The sequence below is a fragment of the Vipera ursinii genome, assembly GCF_947247035.1.
Source record: "Vipera ursinii genome assembly, chromosome: 13".
In the NCBI taxonomy this organism is placed as follows: domain Eukaryota; kingdom Metazoa; phylum Chordata; class Lepidosauria; order Squamata; family Viperidae; genus Vipera; species Vipera ursinii.
Window position 1 is genome coordinate 19,899,439 of NC_139526.1, and position 23,791 is coordinate 19,923,229.

At 43.6% G+C, this 23,791-nt stretch overlaps 2 protein-coding genes across 6 annotated transcripts in view; one reads left to right on the forward strand and one right to left on the reverse strand.

Moving 5' to 3' along the window:
* The first annotated feature begins 58 nt into the window (after positions 1 to 58).
* On the forward strand, positions 59 to 8,772 carry SLX4 (SLX4 structure-specific endonuclease subunit). 2 transcript variants are annotated; one of them, XM_083373057.1, is made up of 10 exons: positions 59 to 347; positions 427 to 665; positions 909 to 1,101; positions 2,511 to 2,608; positions 2,962 to 3,108; positions 3,774 to 3,943; positions 4,131 to 5,845; positions 6,386 to 6,488; positions 6,600 to 6,997; positions 7,283 to 8,772. In XM_083373057.1, exons 1-10 carry the CDS (start codon positions 83 to 85, stop codon positions 7,384 to 7,386), a joined length of 3,432 nt encoding a protein of 1,143 aa, XP_083229183.1. In that variant the 5' UTR covers positions 59 to 82; the 3' UTR covers positions 7,387 to 8,772. The 2 variants fall into 2 exon arrangements, with proteins under 2 accessions (XP_083229183.1, XP_083229182.1); XM_083373056.1 differs by having other exon boundaries at positions 6,600 to 6,977.
* Positions 8,773 to 9,245: 473 nt separating this feature from the next.
* The window catches only part of CREBBP (CREB binding lysine acetyltransferase), a 37,424-nt gene continuing 22,878 nt past the window's right edge, over positions 9,246 to 23,791 (reverse strand). For 3 of the 4 annotated variants that reach the window (XM_083373054.1, XM_083373053.1, XM_083373052.1), the window contains 12 exons: positions 23,382 to 23,462; positions 22,562 to 22,618; positions 22,198 to 22,275; positions 20,729 to 20,796; positions 19,734 to 19,884; positions 18,699 to 18,845; positions 17,885 to 17,998; positions 15,313 to 15,478; positions 14,806 to 14,973; positions 13,320 to 13,481; positions 12,858 to 13,139; positions 9,246 to 12,357 (listed from right to left, as the gene is read on the reverse strand). In XM_083373054.1, coding sequence (XP_083229180.1) covers positions 10,165 to 12,357; positions 12,858 to 13,139; positions 13,320 to 13,481; positions 14,806 to 14,973; positions 15,313 to 15,478; positions 17,885 to 17,998; positions 18,699 to 18,845; positions 19,734 to 19,884; positions 20,729 to 20,796; positions 22,198 to 22,275; positions 22,562 to 22,618; positions 23,382 to 23,462 — 3,667 coding nt within the window. In that variant the 3' untranslated portion in view covers positions 9,246 to 10,164. The remainder of the gene's footprint in view (positions 12,358 to 12,857; positions 13,140 to 13,319; positions 13,482 to 14,805; positions 14,974 to 15,312; positions 15,479 to 17,884; positions 17,999 to 18,698; positions 18,846 to 19,733; positions 19,885 to 20,728; positions 20,797 to 22,197; positions 22,276 to 22,561; positions 22,619 to 23,381; positions 23,463 to 23,791) is intronic. The other variant, XM_083373055.1, reaches the window with a different exon arrangement.

Below are 23,791 nucleotides of genomic sequence, written 5' to 3' on the forward strand. Positions count from 1 at the left end.
CTGCGGCAGCGAAGGCCGCCAGGCGGCAGGGGGCGCTCGCGCGGCGACGGGAAGGCGGAGCCTCCGCAGCGGCGCCTGCGAAATGGGCGACTCGGAGGACGAGTTTCGACTGCGGGTCCCGCCGGGGCGGCGGCCGGTGGCCGTTCGCGGGGAGGGGGACGGGCGGCGACCTCGCGGGGCAGGCACAGCCGCTGCTCCCGCCGCCGGGCCTCCCCCCCTCCCGCCGGGCCGCGGGCTAAAGCGGGGCGGCGCCCCTTCGGCGGCTCGGCCGGCAGGGGGAAAGAGGCGGCGTGCTGCGGGCAGGGAGCCGTCGGAGGCCGGGCCTGGCGGGAAGCGGCCCAAGGCGGGTGAGTCGGGCGGAGGGGGGAGGGGAAGAGGGGGCGCCGCCGCCGTGAAGGCGCTGACGGCCGCCTGCTCTCCGCCTAGAGACGAGGGTCCGCGGGAGGCCGCCGCCGCCGCTGCTGCTCCAAGGGCCGGAGGAGGCCCGCCGAGGACTCGAGGCCCGAGCGGCCCTGCTGCTCTCGGAGGCCCCGGCTGCGCCCCGCACGCCCCCGCTGCCCGCCAGCCGCTGGAGCGGGGCCCCGGCGGCGAGCCCGGCCGGCTGGCTGTGGGAGCTGAGCTCGCTGACGGGCGCCCCGGCCGTCAGCCCTTGGGGGGCCGATCAGGTGCGTGGCTGCGGGGAAGCGGCGGGATCTCCTCCGGGGAAGGCTGCGGGACCCTCCCTTTCCATCCGGGGCAGCTGAGCCGTCGCGCTTTTGCGGCGTTTCTGTCCCCGGAGAGACCCCGGGCCGTACCGAGGCCACGTTCGTCTCCCCACGGCCCAGATTGAGGACCTCAGCCCGGGCGCTCGGCCGGTCCTGCATGCCGACTTGGTCTCGCCCGGGCTGCCACGGAGCCTTCCTTTTCAGAGGCCGGGGTTCCGCGCGCCTGGGGCCCCAGCGGAGTCTGCGGAGACGGAGCGTTTCCCAAGCGGAGCCGGTGAATGCTTTGAAAGCGGCCGTCCGAGGGATGCCGATACCCTGCAAGATCTCGTGGAGCTGGCCGGGGAAGGACTCACGTTCACCCAGTGGAGCCTTGATATTGGGCGGCCGGAGCCCCCGGGTGAGGCTGCTTGGCGTAGGACAGTCCAAAGGGCTGCAGAAGACCTATATTTATATTTATATTTATTAGATTTTTATACCCCCTTCTCCCGAAGGACTCAGGGCAATAAATACAGAGTACAAAAGTTAAAAAGCAATTAAATAATTATGCCCAATATATACAATAGTTAAAACCATATTAAAACCCAACCCCCAAACCCATCAGACTAGGCCGGCTTGCTCAAATAAATAGGTTTTTAGATCCCGCCGGAAGGAGCGCAGGTCGGGGGCCATCCGGAGCTCAACCGGCAAGCAGTTCCACAGGTCTGGCGCGCCCACAGAGAACGCCCTCCCCCTGGGGGCCACCAGTCGACATTCTCTGATCGGAGGCACCCTGAGGAGGCCCTCTCTGCGGGAGCGCACTGGACGGAGGGAAGTTGACGCCGGCTGCAGGTGCTGCCGTAGGTAATCTGGACCCATGCCATGTAGGGCTTTGTAGGTCATTACCAGCACCTTGAATCTCACCCGGAGGGCAACCGGCAGCCAATGCAGCTCGCGGAGCAAAGGTGTAACATGGGAGTATCGGGAGACCCCCAACACAACTCGCGCGGCTGCATTCTGCACCAGTTGAAGCCTCCGAGTGGTCTTCAAGGGCAGCCCCATGTAGAGAGCATTACAGTTGTCCAAACGAGAGGTCATGAGCGCATGAGTGACTGTACGCAAGGCATCCCGGTCCAGATAGGGCCGCAACTGGCGCACCAGGCGAACCTGGGCAAAGGCCCTCCTAGTCACAGCTCCTATATGATCTTCTAAAGAGAGCTGTGAATCTAGGAGGACCCCCAAGTTGCGCGCCCTATAAGGGTGGCAGTGTCCCTGGATCTTGATGGAAGCAATGCAATGTTTTCAACTTTGTTTTATCTTTTGTAAACTGCTGGGAGGCTATTGGAATAAGCGTCATAGAAGATAAAATGTGTCAGCCAGAAGTCTTCCTTTTTGGAGCCGTGGTTCTGTGGTAGAATTGTCTTGCTTTAAAAAGAGGGTGTTAATCTCTGCTAGACTTTAATTTAATTTTAATTTAATTTTAATCCCATTTATATCCCGCCCTTCTCCGAAGACTCAGGACGGCTTACAATCTAAAGCACAATGTGCTTAGCAATAGCCTTCATTCTATGTATATACCTGCTTATTAGGGCTTTCGCCCCCCCCAGCGGCATTTTTACAAAGTCAGCTTATTGCCCCCAACAATCTGGGTCCTCATTTTACCTACCTCGGAAGGATGGAAGGCTGAGTCAACCTTTACCCCCCCTTGAAGGCATCAGTGGTATCGGAGCAAGAATATAACCAACATATTTGATTTGTACTCACCTGTAACAATGATGATGTATTCTGGGCCAGGTTTACATTAATGATGATGGTGATGATTTTTTGTAGAGCAAGAACAGATGCCAGGTGTTCAGCAAAAGGCTTTTACTCGGTTATTGGAGAAGCAGCAGCAGCAGCAACTATCCGAAAATTGCTCTTATGAAACAGTAAGGACAGAATTGTACGCAATTGTATCTAGATAAGGAATGATACTGAGCATCTACCCAAACTCAGTATGTCAAGCTCTACAGTTGCTTGGCAGCAGTATCATAATAGGGGCAAAGGAGTAACTGGATCTCTACGTAATGAAAAATACCTTCATTTCCTTTTGCCAAATAGAGAACTTCTGAAAGATACTGGGACTAAGCTGGGGTGTGACTTGCTGGCAGTCCTTTTCCCAAACCTTCCTTTTAAATGGAAGACTTAACTTTTTAATGAGAAGTTTAATATCTTCTATCTGCTTAAGGGCTGTGAAAGAGGAACTTGATTATTTTTCCCCCTTCCTTCCTTCTTGTTATAGTTCCCTCTTGGCTCACTGGCTGTTGCCTTCAAGGAGATGGTCAATAATCCTCATTTGAGCGATATCCAGATCCAGGTGGACAGTGGGGAAGTCTTCTATGCCCATATGTTTGTATTGTATGCACGGTGTCCTCAGCTTTTACAATTTGTAAGTAGTTATGTGTTTAAGCGCAGTACGTAGTAGACCTTTTAACATTTTTCATGCTTGAGTCTTATGGATTCACATTTGTGGACCTCTTCCATTGTCTTTTCTCTAAATTTTTTCTTGAGGTTGATTCTAATATCATCGCTTAGGAGAGGGACAAACCAGCTATTTCACTTGTGAGTTTTAGAGAACTGCAGCCAATAAACCAAACTTTTGAAGAGTGCCTGTAGGCAGCAGGATTCACCAGAGATCCTACAACAAGTTTATTCCTGGGAGCAGCAACCAGCTATGCCTTACAATAGACAAGTGCAAAATGAAGTCAGTTCAGCAAGATAGAGGCTATAAGAGCAGAAAAAAGGGTCCATCAAGTGGAAGAGCTTGAAGAAAATTACAGATCTAATTGGTACAAGGGAACAAAGGGACTTTGGATAGCTTATGGGACAGTGAAGTAAATGTGTTTATAACTGCTCAGGCACGAGGCCTTTTGACTTACAAGCTGCCATATTTAGAAACCATTTTTATGGTGGCAGAAAACCTAATGCTTTGGAATGTCTGCAGTACAGAACAACTTCCATATCTTGTCAGGAAAGTTTGTAAGAAGAAGGGAAGGAGCCTTGGATTACGATTCCTGCTGCAGAGATCATTGTCTTTTTCTGTTCTGCTACCAGGTTGACCACAGATGTTTTGTGGTGGCTGAAGAAGGAGAAGTCGGAGCCTCCCGTGTGCTGTTACATGATGCTCCAGGGGATGCTGTTGCTCTGTTCTTGAAGTACCTTTACACAGCTGAACATTTCATACCTCAGCATTTGCTGTCAGATGTGATTGACCTGGCAATAAGGTTGGTGTGTTGATGCTTCAGAGTACTTAGTTCGCTGGAAATCATTGTGAAATTTACTGTATGACAGTTTTGAACAGAGCTCATTTTGGTTTTCTATACGAAGCATGAATAAGGATTCTATTATCTTATGCCATGGGTTGTACCAAGAGAGAAGAAAGAATATTTATGTCCATTTGCATGTTTGCAGGTTTGGAGTGAAAGAATTGATGGTTCTGTGTGAAGGCCAATCTAGTGAAGAGATACCTGTAGAAAAGCCAGCAGATGGTAAAGACAAAGTTGGAAATTTTGAGGAACTTTTGAAATCCATGTGGCAAGATGAAGAAACTGCAGCAAAATCTGTATGCAGAGATGAAATCATTGACAGTATGAGTGAGCAGGAACTAGAGGAGATTTATGAGTTTGTGGCTACCCAGCGCAGAATGACCTCTGATGAAGCGAGGAAGGAAAAGGTCGGCAATGAATGCAGATATGATGAAGTGGAAAAGAAGATTAGCCCAGTTGGTGTTTCTTGCCCAAGAAAGGCACTGGAGAATCCCAGAAAAGACATGACAATTAAGGAAAATGAAATAAAATGTGATCTAGAGTCATCCAGATTGAAAACCTCTAATGCCAGCATGGAAAAAGAACTGAAAAAGTATTCTGTTGAGTTCCAGACGGATTTCAAGGAAACAGTGTCCTTTGGAGCAAATACTAGAAAAGAACCTACAAGTGAGGTTCATCTCGGGTTAGCTGCAGATTCCACTCATAGTAATCATCTGGAGAGGTCTGCAACCCAATTTTCTGTCTCAGAAATGAAATGTTCTCTCTGGAAGCAGAATATTAACATAGACAACGATGAAACTACAAGAAGAAATTTTCCAAGACTTTTTCAAGCGTCAGCAAAAGATCTCCAGATTACTTTGTCAAGAGACATAAAAGCTCCTTTCTCTTTGATAACATCTGCATCACAGCCAGACATGTTAGATAGGCTTTCCTCTCAATATGGTAAGCAAGAGAATATAAATAGGAAGGGAGATGCTCCTACCGGCAGCCTAGAGAAGTCTGGTGTGGTGAATCCTCATGATCTGAATATTACATGTGACCATATTGTAGTACTGGATTCTGATGAAGAGCTGGAACAGGAGGCAGAAAAGAAACAGGCTTCAAGCTTCTCTGAGCCACAATCATGGGATAAAGTGAGCCCTGTTGCCAATGTGAACTGCTGGAGCCCATCTCCTCCCCAGCAGGATGTAGGTAAAGAGGGAGATGGACTGGACACACTAATTTGTAATGAGGTACAATCTTTGGATGAAAGCCATCATCCCTTGAACCTGAGTAGTTGCAAAGAAGGCAGCTTCTGGGAAGGTTTAGACAGGAGTGAAGGAAGGACACTGGTGGTGCCTGAAACTCCTCTGCCAGCCTGGAATAGCCTGGATGACGTGCAGGTTGAAAAATCCAGGTTGAATTCTTCCCTTGAAAAGCAGTGGACTCATGAAACCCAGACAGAACCGCTGTCTTGCAGCTATAAACCTCTACCAGTGCTTTCATCTTCTTTGCTCAACATAGTGAAACCTAACAATGGTCTGTGTGCAACAGAGAGAGATGTGGTGGTTGTGGATGACAGTGAGGAGGAGCAGGAAGCAGTGCCACCATGCTCAAGGGACATCTTTGTAGAATCTTTGGAGGTAAGAGCTCCAAATGCCAGAAATCCATTGAGGGCTTCTGTGCACATGTTTGACGTGCAGGACAACCACTCTGCGAATGTTGCTAGTAGTGTAGCTAATTCAGCCACCTTCCATTTTGGAGTGGGAGATTTGCTACTGCACAACTCTCAGAATTGGCCTGGAAAAGACTCTGACAGCAATGAAGCTCTTCCTGCTTGCTCAAGTTTGTCTGCTTCCATTCCTGTTCCAAAGATTTCTGGTAAGTTGCTGCTTTGGGTCAGTTATGACAACTTCTTTGACAGCTAAGGCTGCTTTGTAACATGGCCAAAAAAAATGGGAGCACTTTTCCTACCACTTAGCTATCGAGTCCTTTAAAGCTCAATGAACGGTCCCACTGAAGCTCAAGACCAGAATCCTTGCAACTGGTTAAGCATCATTGGGCATTTTATACTCAGTTTTGCTAAAGACAGTGATCTTCCTTCTTGGATGGATGAGCCCACCTGTTACTTCGGATGAGCTCTATATCCTGTAGATTCTGGGTGGGGAGCAACAATCTAGAAATCCAGTTTTGGCTTCCTCCTCCTAAAGCACTTTTCTAATTAATTGCTGAGCATTTTTTTAATTCAAAAAAAATGTATGATGCGGATGTCTATGTGACAGCTTTCTTCCCAGAGGTTTGGGATAATTTTACTGTGGACTACTAACCAATGTAGTATATATAGTGGTGATAAGACATATTTTGCAGCAGAGTATAGCCCATGTGGCTGATTTGATTCAGTTTCCTTTTGATCATTCACAGATCTTGCCTGCCAAGCCAGGGACATCTCTTGCGCTTCTCCACTCATGCCTTTTCCACCTTATTCAAGCATGGACACCCCAGAGTTGAAGAAGAAATTGAGCAGGTGGGTACTGTCAGGATCGAATCAGGACCCTTCTGTAGGCAAGAACTTGCAAAATTACCTTACAGGTTGTTCTTACTTGTGAATTGTGATTCAACCTCCTTTTCTTCTTAGATTTGGTGTCCGTGCTCTCCCAAAACGGCAGATGGTTTTAAAACTGAAGGAAATTTTTCAGTTTACTCACCAACAGGCAGGAACCGACTCTAAGAAAAAATCTATGCCAGTTGCTACCAGTTCTTTTGAGAAACTGCAGCAAAAATGTCTTTCCCCATATCGACTGCTTCAGGGGAACACAAATACAACTAACCTTACAGATCTCTCTGAAGGAGGCGCTCAGAGGCCAGAGGCTGGACTTGGGTGGCCAGAGAAAGCTGCTCTTCCTGCAAAGAGATTAACTGATGGAGAGGGCAATGGAGATCTAATCCAGACAACTTCCCAAGTGTCAGCTGGCACAACAGGAGCTGGAAATAAGACTTATGCAGCATCTCAAAGGTATAGGGGCAGATTGGAAGGTTTGTTCATTTTTCCATTCTGACTTTTTAGGCTGATGGCATGTATCACCAGATGCTGAGGCATGAAGGCAAAAACTTTGAAAATCACCTGCCCACCCCGTCCTCAGCCATATTCTCTACCCTTAGTTAACCTTAAATTGGGGGGACAGTTGTGTTGATGCTGTGTGGTGGATGTAATTCTGGCCTGGCTTATACCAGGTATCCCAACTTTTTTAAAAAAATCAAGTGAATTTAAGAGATTGTCTAGGTATCTTAATGCCCTTTCCTTTCTCATCCTGTTCCTAGTTCATCTGTGGAGTTTAAAATCAGCATGCCGACAGAGAAAGAGGAAAATGTACTGGCCTCTCAGATTGCCGCTAGTGGTGAGGGTCAGCAACTGGAATTCTTGAAGCACTATATTCATTCCAACCCATCTCTTTGCCAGCAAATTCTGCTATATCAGCCCATTGAACTTTCTGTACTGCATGCAGAACTGAAGCAAAATGGTGTAAGGATTTCATTGGACAAGTTACTTGACTTTTTGGATGCAAACTGCATCACGTTTAACACTGCAGAAGCTCGGAGAGAGAAAAAACAACACTTCCATAGATCCAAGAGAAAGGGACAAAAGTGACGCTAAGCCCTTTGGATATTCTCCCAAATTTGATCTGGAGATTTTTTCCTCTGCCACTTTCTAGTCACCTACCTCTTATCCTTTTTCATGTTTATGTATTTTTCTTTGCTCAGTCCTTTTTTGGGGGGAGCAGGGGAAAATAATGTGTGTTGGGGTTTTAAGTGAGTTTGATCCCTTATAGCCAAACTTTGGCTTGGACAGTGGGTAACCTGCATCTCAAGAGCAGTTTTGGACAGGCGTGTTGATTGCAGGGGTAGTCTTCAGTCCACTTTCTTGTTCACTTAGAGGTAGTCTCTATTTGGTAATAAAAGACATTGTCTATGGATTTAAATTTTCTACAGACTGCAGCTGATGGGGGCAGGTCATGCTCAATTTGTTTAAGTCAAAACTGCCTTGTTGCCCAAATTGAAGATTTTGAGAAGGAATGTCAGAGTTGGTCACTTGCAACAGCTGTTCTCAGCCTTGCATCCAGTCCTGAGGAATGATTTCAGCATGCGTGTTGGGACAACCTGTTGAGGCCTAGAGCATCTTCGGCATATCCTTACCCCGATGGCTGGCTGATGGAGGGAAAAACATACTCCTTCATTTACAAAGATAACTTTCAAGTTTATGTCACCTGAGTCTACCAGCCAAGTAATTTACTACAAAATTGTCTCCCAGGAGGTAATGGTGTAAAAAAAATGCAAAACTGGGAAGAAGAGAGCAAGATGATATGATGGGCAGCATTTTTACTGAACACACTATAAATTCTTGCTTCTCAAAGAGTTGGGAGGACTGGAGCCAAACTGTTAATACTTGCATATGGAGGTGGTAATGCAAGTCGTCTTTTAGACTGCTTAAATTATACAGTTGATTTCATTTACCTCCCCCCCCCATTAAAAAAGCAAGAAATTATTTTATGTACTAAATGTGAACATGGGTCTTTTTAAAGTATCATTGGTCCCACATTGCTATTTTTTTAATTATTGCTATCCACAGTGATGTATATAAGATGGGCAGCCATGTTTATTAAATAAATAAATGTTAATATTATGTCATACCATTATGTAAGAGGTTTTACATGACTTCCATACCACCATTACCCTTCACCTGAGAAAGGATTTCTCTGTACAGTGTACCCTCTGTGTGGAATTTTCAGTTATATTAAAATTGTAATATATTAGACACATTCGTCCGTTATGGTACCTGACAAAATCCATCATGTATCTCCTAGTGATCATTTATTGAGGCAGAGTAAGAAGCCCAATTTTGCTTCCCTCAAAAATAGTATAGCCATGGAGTATCATAGATAGGACGAGGCTGGGAAAATCAATGAAAGGGATTGTCTTGTCCTTTCTGGATCTGTTGTGTAGCTTCTTCATTGTTACTGCACAGAAAACCTTGTTTTTTATATTTTACTTTAGGAAGCATCTGTCTCCTTTCTCAAAATTTTTTTTAAAAAAGCAAATACTTCTAATTTCTGTTGATTCTCATGAATTAGTACAGACAAGTAGTAGTGGGAACATATTGCTCTTTAGTGCTTCAAAGAGTTCTATAGAGTACTACTTCCTTATTGGATTCCTTTCAATGAACTCAAACCTAGAGTCACATAGGCAAGTACAAACTGACAATCTTATATGGATTTTAAAAGGCAGAAACATTTTAAAAACTTCAGTAATTTATATCACTTTTAAGCAATACTTTATATACAATGGAAAAAAGACATGCATAGTCCAAATACAATGTTGAAAACAGCATTTTCATAACAAAAAATCCAAACACTAAGTTAATACCATGTACATGAATTCGAGGACATCCTTTTTTCTGTTGCACAGTTTATTTAACAATATACTATAGAAGTAAGAAATGAGTTTGTTCCCCCCTCTATACAGTGATTGAATCTTGAATTGTTCATATTTATAGTAATTATAGTTTGCATGATTTACACTGTAATTGCTTTTCCTCAGTTCAAGTTCACATCGAAGTATTACAGAATACACTCCTTCCCTGTTAAAATTAATATGTCCTAAGTAGTGAGTGTCCCTATTTTTTTTAAATCTAAAACCTGTTTTATCAGAGAAACAAGCAACAATTTCTACATCTGCAACATGTGTTCATGTGTGCAAGAGTCAGTTCCTATCTTTCCCAGGGGTAATAATACTTAGGATACTTGCAAAATCCAGAATAGAATAAGACTAAAACAAAACAAAACTTTATGCCAAATGTCAGAAATGTAGCAAGATACATTAGAATGTGAATATTTTTCTCCTCTGCTAAACACCACTGCTTAGTTTTGAAAGTACAAATAAAAATATGAATATAATGGACTCATTTTCCCCTTTAAAAAAGTAAAGTCAACGATAACAACTAAAAAAAACCCCCCACAACAAGGAGACCAGATATTTTAACCACACCTGGCTGGCTTTAACAAAAAATATATATATTCTCTCTCTTTTTTTTTTAAACAGCATCCATTCACAAGTAGAGGATGAATCAGTCCCATTTAGGGTTTAGCTCAAGCTACAAGTCTTTTTCAGTTCAAGAAGTCCAGGAATATGAGAGAAACGATGTGATGCTACAAGCCCTCCACAAATTTTTCTAGTGTGTCACCTCCTGTGGTATCACCAACCAAGGACAGCTCATTTGGTAACACGTTCCTATTTGGGGGGTTGAGCTGGGGAAGCATTGCACTCTGCTCTGGGTTGCCCAGGTGTCCCTGTTCCATGGAGCCAGCCATTGTAACAGCCAACCCAGGGTGAGGTGAGCCAGTCTGGGGTGAGGCATGGTGAGGAGAAGGCTGGGGCTGTATCCTAGGGGATGGGCTGGAATGTGGTGGCTGCGACTGGGGCCGGGGGGACTGAACGGGTGCTGGAGAGCGCACCTGGCTGCTGAGGGAGGCGCTGATTGGTTGGCCAGGGAGGTGGGACGAGGGGGCCTGTCCTGAGAGCAGATGCTGTTGGGGGCTCATGGGATTTGGTTGGCCTGGGGAGCCCATCTGTGGTTTAAGCTGCTGCTGCTGCTGCTGTTGCAGGAGTCGCTGCTGCAGAGCTTGCTGGATGTTAGGGCTGCCATCAGCTCCCAGGGCTGGCTGCCCCATAGGATTCAGCTGTCCCATCTGCGCTAGCTGCCCCATGGCCCCTGCTTGGATTGAAAGATGCTGCTGCTGCTGCTGCTGCATCCGCTGCTGCTGAATGGCTTGGGCATAAACTCCAGGGCCTGGAGGCTGAGGGAACTGGCTGTGAGTGGCCAGCCCAGCTCCTCCTTGCTGCTGCTGCTGCTGCTGCTGCTGCTGCAGTAATTGTCTTCTCAAGATCTCCCTGTACTGAGGACTCATGTTGGCCATAGCTGGATTGTGAGCTGGGTTCATGATACTGATTGACTGGCCCTGTGCAGCCAGGCCTCCTATGGCTGGTTGCTGGGGAGGGACCCCCGGTCGCGGGACACCTGCTGGCAGTGCACTCAGATTCTGCAGGCCTGTTTGGGCATGCAACCCTGCTGGTGGAGGCGGCTGCTGCAGTGGACCTGGAGTCTGTGGCATGCCTGCCTGGGGCTGCATGCCAGGCTGGTTTGCTACGTATTTGGCTGTTCTCTGCTTTATAAAAGCTGCCATGAGCTGTGGGTTCGACTTCAGGATATTCAGCACCTGTTGCTGCTGCTGCGGGGAACTAGGGGATTTCAAAGTCCGCAGTAACTCTTGCAAAGCATTTGGAGGAATCGTTCGGGCTGGCGGCTGCACGCCTGGCATCCTTGGGCCAGTTACTGCTTGTTGGCCGGGCATGGGCAGGACTGGCCTTGGCATTCCTGGCTGCTGTGGGGGCACCGGAGCCGATGGCTGCCACTGCCCAGGCTGCAGGTTGGGCAATATTGGGCCACTGCCTGAGTTAGGCCGGGGCACGTTCATGCCAACCTGCTGCATGGGATTCACCGTCCCCACTGCTGTGCTCACTATCCCTGTTCGGCCTGGAGGCAAGCCATTGCTGCTCACCCGGTAGAGCTGCTGCTGCTGCTGCTGCTGCTGCTGCTGCTGCTGCTGCTGCTGAGCTGCTTCGATTTCAATCTGCCGAGCTGCTTCCACAGCTCCTGGTGGGGGTTGGGCAGGTGGAGGCGGAGGCGGAGCAGCCACCTGGGTGGAAGGTTTGCCCGCTGAAATGGGAGGGGGTGCCAGTGTTCTTCCTACACTAGGAAAACCAGCTGGTGACATGCTAACAGGGGAAGGCTGGGGAGGGGGCTGGGGAGTCTGTGGGGTGCTTGGCTGCTGTGTCGGGGTCCCAGGCGTTGCTGAGGTAGGAGAAGGCAAATTCTGCTGAGGCACGTTTCGGGTGGTCATGGTTGCCATCCTGCGGCGAATCAACTGCGCCTGCTGCAGACGGTGTTGGATCTGCTGCTGCCGGAGCTTATGCTTGATGTTGGGGCAGAAGGGCACTGGGCATTTGTTCTCTTGGCAGTGTTTGGCATGGTAGCAACAAAGGGCAATCAGTTGTTTGCACACAGGACAGCCTCCGTTGGTCTTGCGCTTGCAGCCCTTGGTGTGCTGGACAACACGTTTCATCTTCTGGCAGGATGGCAATGAACAATTTGCATTGCGGCATTGGCAAGCGTGCACTAAAGACTGAATGCATCGCTGGATGCTGAGCCGACGGGATTCCTGGGGACTCTTAGACTGCTGCTCCCCTTGGCTGTTCCCGTCATCGTCCAGGCCCAAGCCCCACTTCAGCATCTTATGCTCATGGCTCTTGGTGTTGTAGCAATTAATGCAGAGGTCGTAATCCTGAAAAGCAAAGTGAGAGACACTGAGATTAACAACCTACAATGTGAAAAAGACTCAATCTAGCTTCACAAACTCTCCCTATTCTTTTATGCAGGTGAAAGGCATGCGTGCTCAGGAGAGGCTGAATGGTCCTTAGACCGCTCCAGATGCAAGCCTAAGATAGCTCCATGTACCTGAGACATTCCATCTGTCAGTTTTTTACTTCTATTAATACGTCATTCAATTATCAAGAACATAATGAAGAACTCGAGTGGCCACTAATACAGAACATCCTTGATCATAAAAAAGGATTCCTATAGAATTTCCATAAAGAGAAATGTTACTATGGCTTTGTTCAATGTGTAAAACTGATGCTCAAATCATAATAACTGGCCCCACATTGTTATTATATGTCATATTAATCATAATATCATTTTTTAAAAGTATTGTAGAAAAGAAGACATAGGTTTGCAGACCAATCCACACCTGGAGTAGCATCAAAGCAGGCAACATATACTTACTTCACAGACTGTGCAGTGCCACCGTGTTTCCACATGATGTTTACATTCATTGCATGTATAAACAAACCGATCCTGCCCCTGGGTGTGCAGCTCCACAAGCATGCACAGAGTGGACCACTTGGAGCGCCGCAGTGAGGAAAATTCCCAGTGCTTGTCCCTTGCTAAAGTAAGAAAGGCATCCCGGCCATCCATCAGATCACAACTAAGTAATGGATCTGGATCCACAATGGGGGGTAAGGTGTTGATGACGGGTCCCGCGTGCAGGTGAATTACAAAGAAGACCTGCCGTGTGAAGGCAAAGGAAGAGGTGAGCACAAGACAATCTCCACCAATGAGAATTGCCAAGTTGCTAAGGTACCAAGTTGCTTAATGTGGTCTTCTTCCCTCCCTCTCTCTTTTGTAACGTTAAATTTTGCAAATGTGAATGGAGAAAAGGAAATGAGGAAGGCTTGGCCATAGTACCTCTTTATGCTTCTCCATTGTGGCATACAACTTCTGAGACAAATCATTTGACACATTAGGCATGGAGGGTTTCTTCTTGTTGGCTCGGCTAAGGCTGCTCTTATTCTTGTTTGTTTTCTTATTATTCTTCTTCTTGGCATTCTTGCTGTCACCTTGGCTTCCCTGTTAAAACATCAGGAAGCTGCTCAACTGTTCCTCTTTCAATGCATGTGTGAACAGAACACCTGCTTGCTAGGAGCAGTGGGCAAGGAAATTTCAGACAAGCTAAAAAAAGTGGTTCCCCACAATACTCTTGATTTTCTGTAACAAAAATACCCCTCAACAGGACTGAATAAAAAGACTCAACAGTCCTTTAATTGTAGAAGTAACCTTCTTCCTTCTTGCCACTGTCTGGGACAGAAGGAACACCCTGTGCTACTTTTGGCCCATCAAGTTCAGAAAAACAGGCCATGGTGATAATTGAACAAAAAAATCCCAATGGATTACATGGTTTTTCTTTCATTTTAACTGAACTGGTTCTCTTTGTTGTGTTTTGCGGCTGCCAAAAATAAAAACTGAAGTAAACTATTGCTTTACTCTTTCATGAATATCAACATTGTAAGATCAAATGTATACATTCTCAACTGCTCCAGAAATTTAATGTGAATTGGGCACAACAGCATGAACAGAATATAAATACAGTGCAAAGCCCAGTAAACCAACCAAGTTTATTAACATAATAGTCATAATGATATTTGTGCGTACGTTCCTTTTAAAAAAATCTTTCTTGACTTGCTTTCTTTTGCAGGCTACTTGCCTACAACAAAAAGCAAGCATGAAGCACACATTTAACCCTCTCATCTGAACACAGGAGACTGTGACTTCTAGTCCCACTTTAGACATGAAAGTTGGCTGGGTGGACCTCTCTCTTAGTCCAACTATCTCACAAAATTATTGTGGGGAAAACAGAAGGAAGAAGGTGTATCAAGTATGTTCACTGCCTTATTCATAAAAGTAATAAAGGTGGGATTTAAAAGATCCACCTCTTCCTTTCCCACAGGAAATAATTTAAAAACGGCAACAAAGTCAGGCAAGCAAGGTTCTCTGCTGGTTTGCTCCAGCACAGAACTCTTTGCATCATGCTTTCCAGCCTAAACTATCAGCATAATCAATCCATGATGGGGTTGTGCAACCATACTGGAGGGGGCAGGGGAATCCCAAGCAGAAGCTACCAATTAAAGCTTAATGTATGATTGGAACAGCTGGAACATCAGAAACACCACCATGCAAAACAAACCCAATTGTATTTTGAGTAAGGAAGAAAACAGCATCCCTTAGTCAACTGGATCAGTCACTGTCTTCTTACACAGGGATTAAAACGAAGGGAGCCTCCCCTGCATGCTATTTTGATCTTCTAAAAGGAAATGTGGCATGTTGGATTGAAAGAATTTGTGGTTCACATAGCTCACATAAATATTGCGGCCATATCACTCATGAATTTAGTCACCTCTATTGTTTCACTAGCTGCTGTGCTTTCTTCCTTTTTTCTTTCCTCCTCCTCCTGTTCTAGCTCTTTTATGCTCTCTTCTAATACATTGGGCCAAAAATCACCCTCAAAGTAGGGCAACTCCTTGGCACTTGTCAGCCGATCCTCAGTTGCCTGTTTGAAGATATCCTAGAAAAAAAAACACATAAGAGCTAAGAGCAATGGCAAAAGTTCAGGAGCCAACCAATGTCACATAAATTGAAACTATCTTACTATACCCTCATTTGATTTAAACGAATGATGGTTTAAAATAGTTTTCTGTGTTTCATTATGATTGTAAGCATATTTACACATCCAATGCCTTTGCTTTAGCCAAACCTAAGACACACGCTGTTGCTTAATTTTGGATTGACAGAGAAAAGCATGACTGATTTGCTCCCAGAACTGAAGCGCCCCTAATTATTAATTTCCCTTTCAACTGCTCTCTAGATACCAATGTCTCCAGACTCTCTTTGAGGAAATCCTCACCTTGTAATCATGAATGATCCGCTCTGCAAAGGCCTTGTCCAGCATCTTCTTGTACCACTCTTGCAGACGTTTAGGTTTGGGGATTTTTTGGTCAGGGGGGTGACAATGGAAGATGTAATCATCACCCTCACTTGGTGGGCAGGCCCAGATGTGGCCTGTCACATACCTGTGAGTTTCACACAAGGAAGACATCCCAGTTAAGTAATAGTTTTGTCCAGAATTGGAGGCAGCCATTCTAACTGTTCAACTGCAGTAGAAAGGATATTTAGATAACCAGCACTTACATTCAATCATTCATTCATACCTCCTTGTGCCTCTTGAGTCTATAACCATTGTTGATACCGTACCTTTTAAAAAAGAGCTGATCCTGTTTTCACACGCGGCATTCCCCTAGAGTTTGAAGCCCTAACGATGCTGTTCTCTGTGAAGGTCATAAAGACAGGCTGTAGGCCTGCAAAACTAGGACTATCAAACTACACGAATGTTAAATTTGTGTATTTACTGTGCGGTAATTTGCTATTTAGTTCATTTTTTATTGTTGCATTCTTGATTTTAACGTCCTTTGTGCCACCTGGATTGTTTGATGATCTTACAAAGAAGAAACCCAAACTGGACAGGACATTAATCTCTAGCTGTTTCGGGACCCTGGGTATTCTCTGCAGCACAACAGCATTGGCAATATTTTAATAACAACTTTAATGTTTTAATCCAGAGAAAACACAGAGCTATTTGAGTGAATGCCCAAGCACTGAGGTAAGTTTGTTGATTTATAAAGTTTATAGGCCACCTAGTTTATTTTCTTTATGTTCTTTTTGAATAATCTTGGACCCCCTTCTTTGGAATAGGAAAAGACCCAAATCCAATACATACTAGACACAGTATAACTGGTTCTTATTTTTATTTCTTTTCTCTCACGGGTGGCTTCCTACTGTTTTTTTTATTGTTATCATGCTTAACTGATAATTGCCCTACATATTGTGCTAAAAGGAAGGAAATAAATGTAGTGTTCTCTGGTGGATTTTAATTAAAAATATTGGAAACTAACCCTAGCCTCAAGTTCTTTAAAGTTAATAGTCAAAATATAAATATCTTACATTTTTTTTTAAAAAAAAGAGGGGGAAATCACTTTCCACTTGCATCTGCCCAAGGAATTACTTTCTCCAGGTATTCTGTCAATTGTAGTTTCTTCAATAATTCCTGGGATGGAAGGAAGTGACAAATTGCATCCTACAAAATTCAACTCGGAAAGCCAAACCGAGCTTACTTACATGGTCACAAAACTGGGTCAATATGTAAATGATTCTTATTTTTCTATCCCATTCCCAAGAAATGGAAAAATCTGCTTCAAGCACACAAGCTTCTGCAAGATTCAATAGAACAGCTTGCCCAGAATTTCTACCCAAACTGCTTTACCTCTAATGGTAATTTGAATGTTTAAATGCACCACAGAGGCATAAGTTTGAAATACTTTAACATACACAGGAGGAGGTAAACAGCAGGCATTTTACACAAAGCACGCACACACACTTTTCATAACACAGCAGTCAGACCTTGAATATTTTTATGCAAATAAAATATTAGGTTAGTTTGTGCTACAAGAATGTCATTTCCTCTTATTTGTTAGAAAGCTGTGAGCTTCTTGTATTAGAAAGCCTTGCAAGTATACAAAAAGAAAATGTCAATATTACAGACTGTTCAAGCTTTTTTAGTTAACAGTAGGAAAAAGAGTTGCCCGTAAGTTTATTTTTCATACGTTCTTGGTATTTTCACGTTTTGTATAAGTCTCAGTGAATAACATATAATGACCTATATGAAAGCTAAGAGTTCCACTGAGTTTCACATCAGAAAGCTGAAAAATCGATGCTTGCCCACACAATTATACATATTTTTGGAATGTGTCAATTGTTTTAACCAGAAGAGAAAATTACCATGCACAATATAGGAAGACTACTATGAGGTGTTTAGGAGCTGAAAGTCTACAGGACAGACAGGAGTGTTGGGATCTGCCTTTCTGGCTGGTTCGCCTCTCCCCGCCCTTCCCCTTCTCACTGAAGCTTGCTGCAGGGAAATCAAGATAATCCAATGAGATCAAAGGATGAAAACAACCAAGAGCAATTTTCCAAGTGACTGATTTTGTTCCTAAAGTCTAACTGACGCTGCACTCATTTCACTCTGCTTGCAATGAGTGGTTTTCACCTCTCCACAGAAACCACACTCCTTGCATCAATCTGAATGGCTGCTGCAGCAACAGAAGGGGGAAGCCGAGTTGGAAAGAGTATGTGTAAATCAGAAAGGAAGGATGGGTGAATGAATGTGTTTGAAGAATGGAGAATCAAGATACACACAGAGAAAAAGACAGTCCCCTGGCTGCTTACGGTTCTTTTAATGTCTACTATAAAATTAGTATCCCCTGACACCTTTTCCTGGCCTTCAACTATGCTTCCCAATCACATTTAGCATTTGCTTCTCCATGCACCAGTGCAAGGAAAATGTCCCGACTGACCCTGTAGAAGTTACAAGGATATAACAAATTCCGCTTGTTTCCACTCAGATGTCCTGGCAGAACACTCACCCCAGTTTCTTGACATATTCCAGATACCCAATAAGAATTTCATGATAAACAGCAGTCCGGAGGCATCTTGGGCGAAAGAAATGGATACTGTCCAAGTAGGAGATGTACACACGCCTGTGACAAAAGGAAAGAAAACTCAGTGGTTGAATAATTGTTCCTTTGATTAATATCCTGAGCCCTGGTGGCACGTGGTGGCTAGAATGCAATATTACAGGCAAACTCTGCCTGGAGTTTGATCCTGATGGGCCCAAGGTCAGTTCAGCCTTCCCTCCTTGCAAGGTCAGCACAACTGCTTTGTAAACCACTCAGTGAGTGCTGTAAAGCACTATGGAGCGGTATTGTAAGTCTATTGCTATTGCTCTCCTGCTTTTCCTTCAGAAGCTCATATCCTAACTAGTTGGATTACTGTAGTTCATCTGACATAGGGCTGCCCCTGAAGACAATCTGGAAAGTTGATTGAAAACGCAGCAGCCCTCCTGATTATTAGGCTGTTCTAGAATTGCCACATTCTATCACTTTGGAAAATGCTTCCCATTCTGAATGAAATTTGAACTGCTGGACACTACCTATAAGAACCTATGCAGCTCGAGGCCTGGCTATCTAGGAGACCAACATTCCGCTCTTGTTTTGGATGATTAGGCACCGCTGCCAAGGGTCCCTCAGGACCCTTGTTTTGTGTCCTGCCAGACAGGCAGGCAATAAAACAGAAAGCAGTTCATCTAATTTCCCCCACAACTAGAACCATGTAAAACAGCCTAAGTTGAGACTGAATAACCAGAATACTTCCTTCCTTTGGAAGGAAGCAAAGCAAGACCTTGTGTTTGGAGGTGGACAATCCCATCCGTATTCTTGCACGTGCATGCCAAAAAAGCAGACATCCACACCATCAATCTCTTCAAAAGCAAAAAGAGCCTTTGTTCGGTAGGGGAAGGCCTCAGCCATTTCACGAGAATCCACAAATCTACGACAAAGAGAAATTCACACCATTTTAAGGTAAAAGATAAAAAGCCGAAGAATTAATTATTTGATGTTAGAAAATTTTTTCCTTCTCAAGCTGGCTTACTGGTTATTGGTTTATTTTCAACTATTACTGGGTTATAATAGATGAAAATGGCAAACATAACCTCCACCCAGAGGCTGTTCTGATATACAAGATTCTATGGGCCCTACATTTGGGATAAAATGCCCAGCTACCTAGAATTCCTCCTTAAAGGGCAAAGAGAACTGAGAATGACATTTTAAAAATTTTTCCCAAGGAAAAGACTGCTCTATCTGCTAGGCTGTTAGAAGAATCAGTTGTCTCATAGAGTGAGAAAAACAAGATCATAGCAGATCTGACCACTATAGTACTAAAACTGAGTACCGAGTCCTTCGGGAAAGGGCGGTATATAAATCAAATCAAATCAAATAAATAAATAAAAATGGAGTTAGGGGGAAATCAGGTCTCCCCCACCCTCCAAACGGGAGAGCAGATAACGGCTTGAACATTTTCTAGAATATGGCTAGCTTGCTGTTGAAACACAACAATTGCTTTTATTTGTCTGTTATGGCTTCTACTGTTTTTAGTAAAATACTCATCAGGAGTTCTTTACCTAATTTAATTGATCCTAATCTTGCCTGTTAGCTGTTGTCATGGACACAGCACAATAGGCTTTCTGTTTCCCAGTGTATAAAATACCCTATTCTGAGATTATGCAGACAAAAAAATCTAGGAATATATGGTAAAATGACGCTGTCAGAAAAATAAAATAAAATTTTAGATGCTTAAATAAAGATATTATAGAAAAATGGATTCAGTCAATTGGTAATGGTAATCAGATGAATCCAGTAAAAGAAAAGCAAAACTCACCGAGATTTCATTCCTGGTTTGACTTCTACCGTTTTATCTGAACTGGCCACTACTCTCACAAACACTTCCCCAGCTTCTGGGTGATTCTGCCGCCGCAGAAATTTGTTTACACGCTCTTCCAAATGATTCCCTAAGCGGGTAGTCTGTAACCCTAGTAGGTGAGGAGGAAGAAGGGAAGAACAGAAAGAGATCATCCTATTTTTCGTTCATATATCATTACAGCAATGTTTAGCTTTATTCTTAAAGCTACAATCAACACCCTTTATTGTAAGTAACCTTCATAGGAAAATGATGAGCTTGTTTCCAAATGATAAAGGAATGGATCTTATTGCTATAGACCATCGCTTTGTAATACAAACCATCAACAAAAACAGGGGTTCACAAGACCAATCAGGAATACAGAGCTGAAGGGGTGGGGAGGTGCCTGTATTCATGGGATGAGGAATAGCAATAGCACTTAGACATACACCGCTTCACAGTGCTTTACAGCCCTCTCTAAGCAGTTTAGAGTCAGCATATGGCCCCCAAAAATCTGTGTCCTCATTTTACTGATCTTGAAAGGACAGAAGGCTGAGTCAGCCCTGATGCCTGAGGATCGAACTGTTGAACTGCTGGCAGCCAGCCGTCAGCAGAATTAGCCTGCAATGCTGCATTCTAACCACTGTGCCACCACAGCTCTTATAGACCATGTGGAGGCAGGAGCACCAAATGCTTTACAAAGCTTGCCGTTTCTAAAACCGGGAAAACTCCACATGCCCCCCTCACCCCCGGGGAAGCAAGTGTGGAGAACTACCAGTGGAGCTCTGTTTTATATTTAAGTCCGCAATACAGTTATTTTTCCACTCCACTACTTATTTGAATCAAAACAAAATCCAAATATGAATGGCCTTCCACAATATTACTGAAACAATTAATAATGGGGGTTCCTTAAAAGATGCATTAAGGAATTGTCTTTAAATATAGTTAATATACAATAAAGGAGGCCATAAACTTACTTTTGGCACTGAATTTATTCTCTTTGCGTGTTCGGCCAGTTTTCTTTAAACAGTTGTCACACACAAAACTAAAAAACAATGAAGAGTTAATAAACATATCCTGAGCTGAAAATATCAAAAAAGTTTTTTTTTAAAAAAAGGGAAAAAAGATTTACTTAACAAAATACTACTTTCTTCATTAACAGAAAATGTGCAAATGTGCACTTTGTTTTCTTCTCTCCCTGGGGCCATTTTTAACTTAGAGCTGAAGCCCGTCTTAATTCCTGAACAGCGTAAGGGATACAGACTGAGATGACAGGGTTTGTAGGGCTGCCCTGGTAGAACATGGAAAACAGCAGTTCACTTATTGCAAGGCTGATGGTGAAAAAGGAGTATTATAACTATCTCAAGTCCCCTAGCCAAGCGATGATGAAGCAGACAATTTGAAATTCTTTGCTCAAAATTCCATTATGATCTGCCTGGAAGAGCTCTTTGCATCCCAGAGCAGTTGGTCAAAGAGACTGCCACAGGCAAGTTCTTGTCAGCTGGGTATCTCGCGTTCAGTGGTCAAAAGGAATTGGTGTTGGACAGGACTGTTCTCATTCTGCAATAAGAGCACTTCTTTTATTTATTTATTTGGCATTTTTAAATGGTCACCTATCTCGCAAGAGTGTGACTCTGAGCAGCATACAACAATGAATTATACTTTCTTGACATACTGACATGCACACCACATTAGGTACCACATACATGGAATCTGATATTAGATTAAACCTGGCACGTATTTATATTATTCCTTTAAGAAATTCACAGCATGGCCCTTAACACTCCAGAGTATTCTGAGACAGCCCGGTCTGATAAAAGGCAACTGCCAATAGAAGATTCTTTTCTCAGATGCAGACAACACTTCTCACTTGCATAAAAACACATAACCAAAGCCCATGGGAAACCCAAAAGCCTAATGTCTGATGTTGTTAAGAACTCAGTTGTTAACTGAGTAGTTCCTTAGGAGCCAGTTGAATTCTAAGCTTCTAAGCTCATTACTTAGAAATGAACACAAACTTAATATATAAAACCTGAATATTTGTAGGCCCTAAAATGCAAGATGGAGCAAGTCGCTCTCAATAAAATAAACAAAGAGGATTTTAAAACATCATTGCAACCACATATTACAAGCATGCTAGGCAGATTTTTTTGTCAGAACCACAGAACAAAGAAATTTTTGTTGCAAATCACCCACATCTACACAGAATTCTGAAATTTGTTTAATACAACACAAACACCCCCAATTCAGGGTGTACTAGTTTTTATATTAGCTAATTTTTGTTAATTTTAATCTTAGTACTTAACATTTTAATTTTTATATTGTCATTTTTCTGATGTTGTAAGCCGCCCAGATTTGCTTGATAGTGAGATGGGTGGCACATAAATTTAATGAATAAAATGAAAATTTGCAGTAGTAAAATAGGGTAGCTCTCGGAGCCACTTACCCAGAAGGCCAAATAATATCGTAGTGTAATGCGCATATCTGATGCATTTTTCGGCCACATTCTTTGCAATCAACAAAACTGAACAATGTAAAGAGAAGAAGTTTTAACTTCCTTGAAACAAAAATACATATTAAATACATATGTGTTCCTAAACAACATTAAATATTTAAAAATGTTTCTGCATGACATTGGTGTTTCAGACATAAATAAGGTTTCAGCATTACATTGCTTTCTAAATTACTGGATTTTGACTTTTTAAAAGACTTTTTCTGCACTAGTTTTCCCAGCTGACTTATCGTATACTACCTAAATGTGAAGTTCAGTTTTGCAGCTACTGCTGCCAATAGAATCACACCATACTTACGGCTCAGGATCAAGTGTGTCATTTTTTTTCTTCTCAAAATGATCTTTTGAGATGGTTCTGCAAAGAAAAACATATAAAAAATTAGGACTTATTTTGGTTTAGCTACATTATAATCCATAAGTATATTTCTGTAAAAAAGGCAGCCGCATACAATAAAGCTATGTATTCTTCAAGAGAGTCTCATAAAGTTAGTCACTCTGGAATTTGATTGTCACCTGGTATTCTTAGACAAAGCTAGCTCATAATCTCCAGTTACAGAAATTAACCCAAGTCAAATCAAATTTGTAAGTCAACATTTAAAAAACTGCTGCAATTTATGTGTTAAATTCATCAAACAATGCTTGCAGGGAAGCAAAAAACTAATAGCTATCACTAAAAAAGGTCTTCAGCACTCTATGAGAACAAGCTATCTAGGGTTGGTTGGCTTCTTTTTTGTTTAGCGCCCAGAATAATTAATTTTTAGCAATATGTTTCAAAGACAGGACTATTTATTCTCCATATATTCCAGAATGTGATGTGTGCAATGTGTTCATGTCTGAATATGATCTGAATTGGAGTCTTTTAAACTGAACATTCACGAAATGTTGCTCAGTACTGAGGATGGAAAATGAACAGCTGCATTGCCAAAAAATGGTTAAGCCAGATTCTGCAGAGAACAGGCACCGAAGAATTTTCTGCAAATGTAAACGAGGCTACAATGTATGAGAAGGTGTGCCTGTTGTCTCTGTTGACCTGCTACATCTGATATGCCTACACGGTAACTGAAACCATTTTTTCCTTGGTTTATACTCAGCAGCTTTTAAAAAACGGAAATACTTACGTTTGTGGCTGGGCAGGGTCGTCACCCAAGGTAACGTTTTCGCCCTGGATTTCAGTAAAACATCTCTCACAGAAGTGATACCTGTCAGTGAGAAGGCCATATTTGGGTGAACTGGTCCATCAAAACACATAGCCACCCAAGCAATGGAACCACCAATCAGAGCAGGGCAGATCATCACGACGAAAGGGGGAGCGTTGTTTTTTGTTTGATGGGCCAGTGTGGACAATGAAAAGGAAAAGAGGAGGGGAAGGGAAGGGAAGGGTTAGAAAAGAGGGGAGAGGACAAACAGCACCGACAGAAGTAGTAAGATACAAACATCAAGACCACACGGAGCAGAAAGCCCAGGCCAAGTGCAGGTTAGCATTTGGTCTCATTACAAGGGTGACAAAGGAGAGCTCCAGAATTCCAGG

Coding starts and splice junctions, on each gene's coding strand:
- SLX4 (XM_083373056.1), top strand. CDS start 83: ATGGGCGACTCGGAGGACGAGTTTCGACTGCGGGTCCCGCCGGGGCGG. Junction 1,102..2,510: donor TGGGCGGCCGGAGCCCCCGG/GTGAGGCTGCTT, acceptor GATTTTTTGTAG/AGCAAGAACAGATGCCAGGT. Junction 3,109..3,773: donor GTCCTCAGCTTTTACAATTT/GTAAGTAGTTAT, acceptor TTCTGCTACCAG/GTTGACCACAGATGTTTTGT.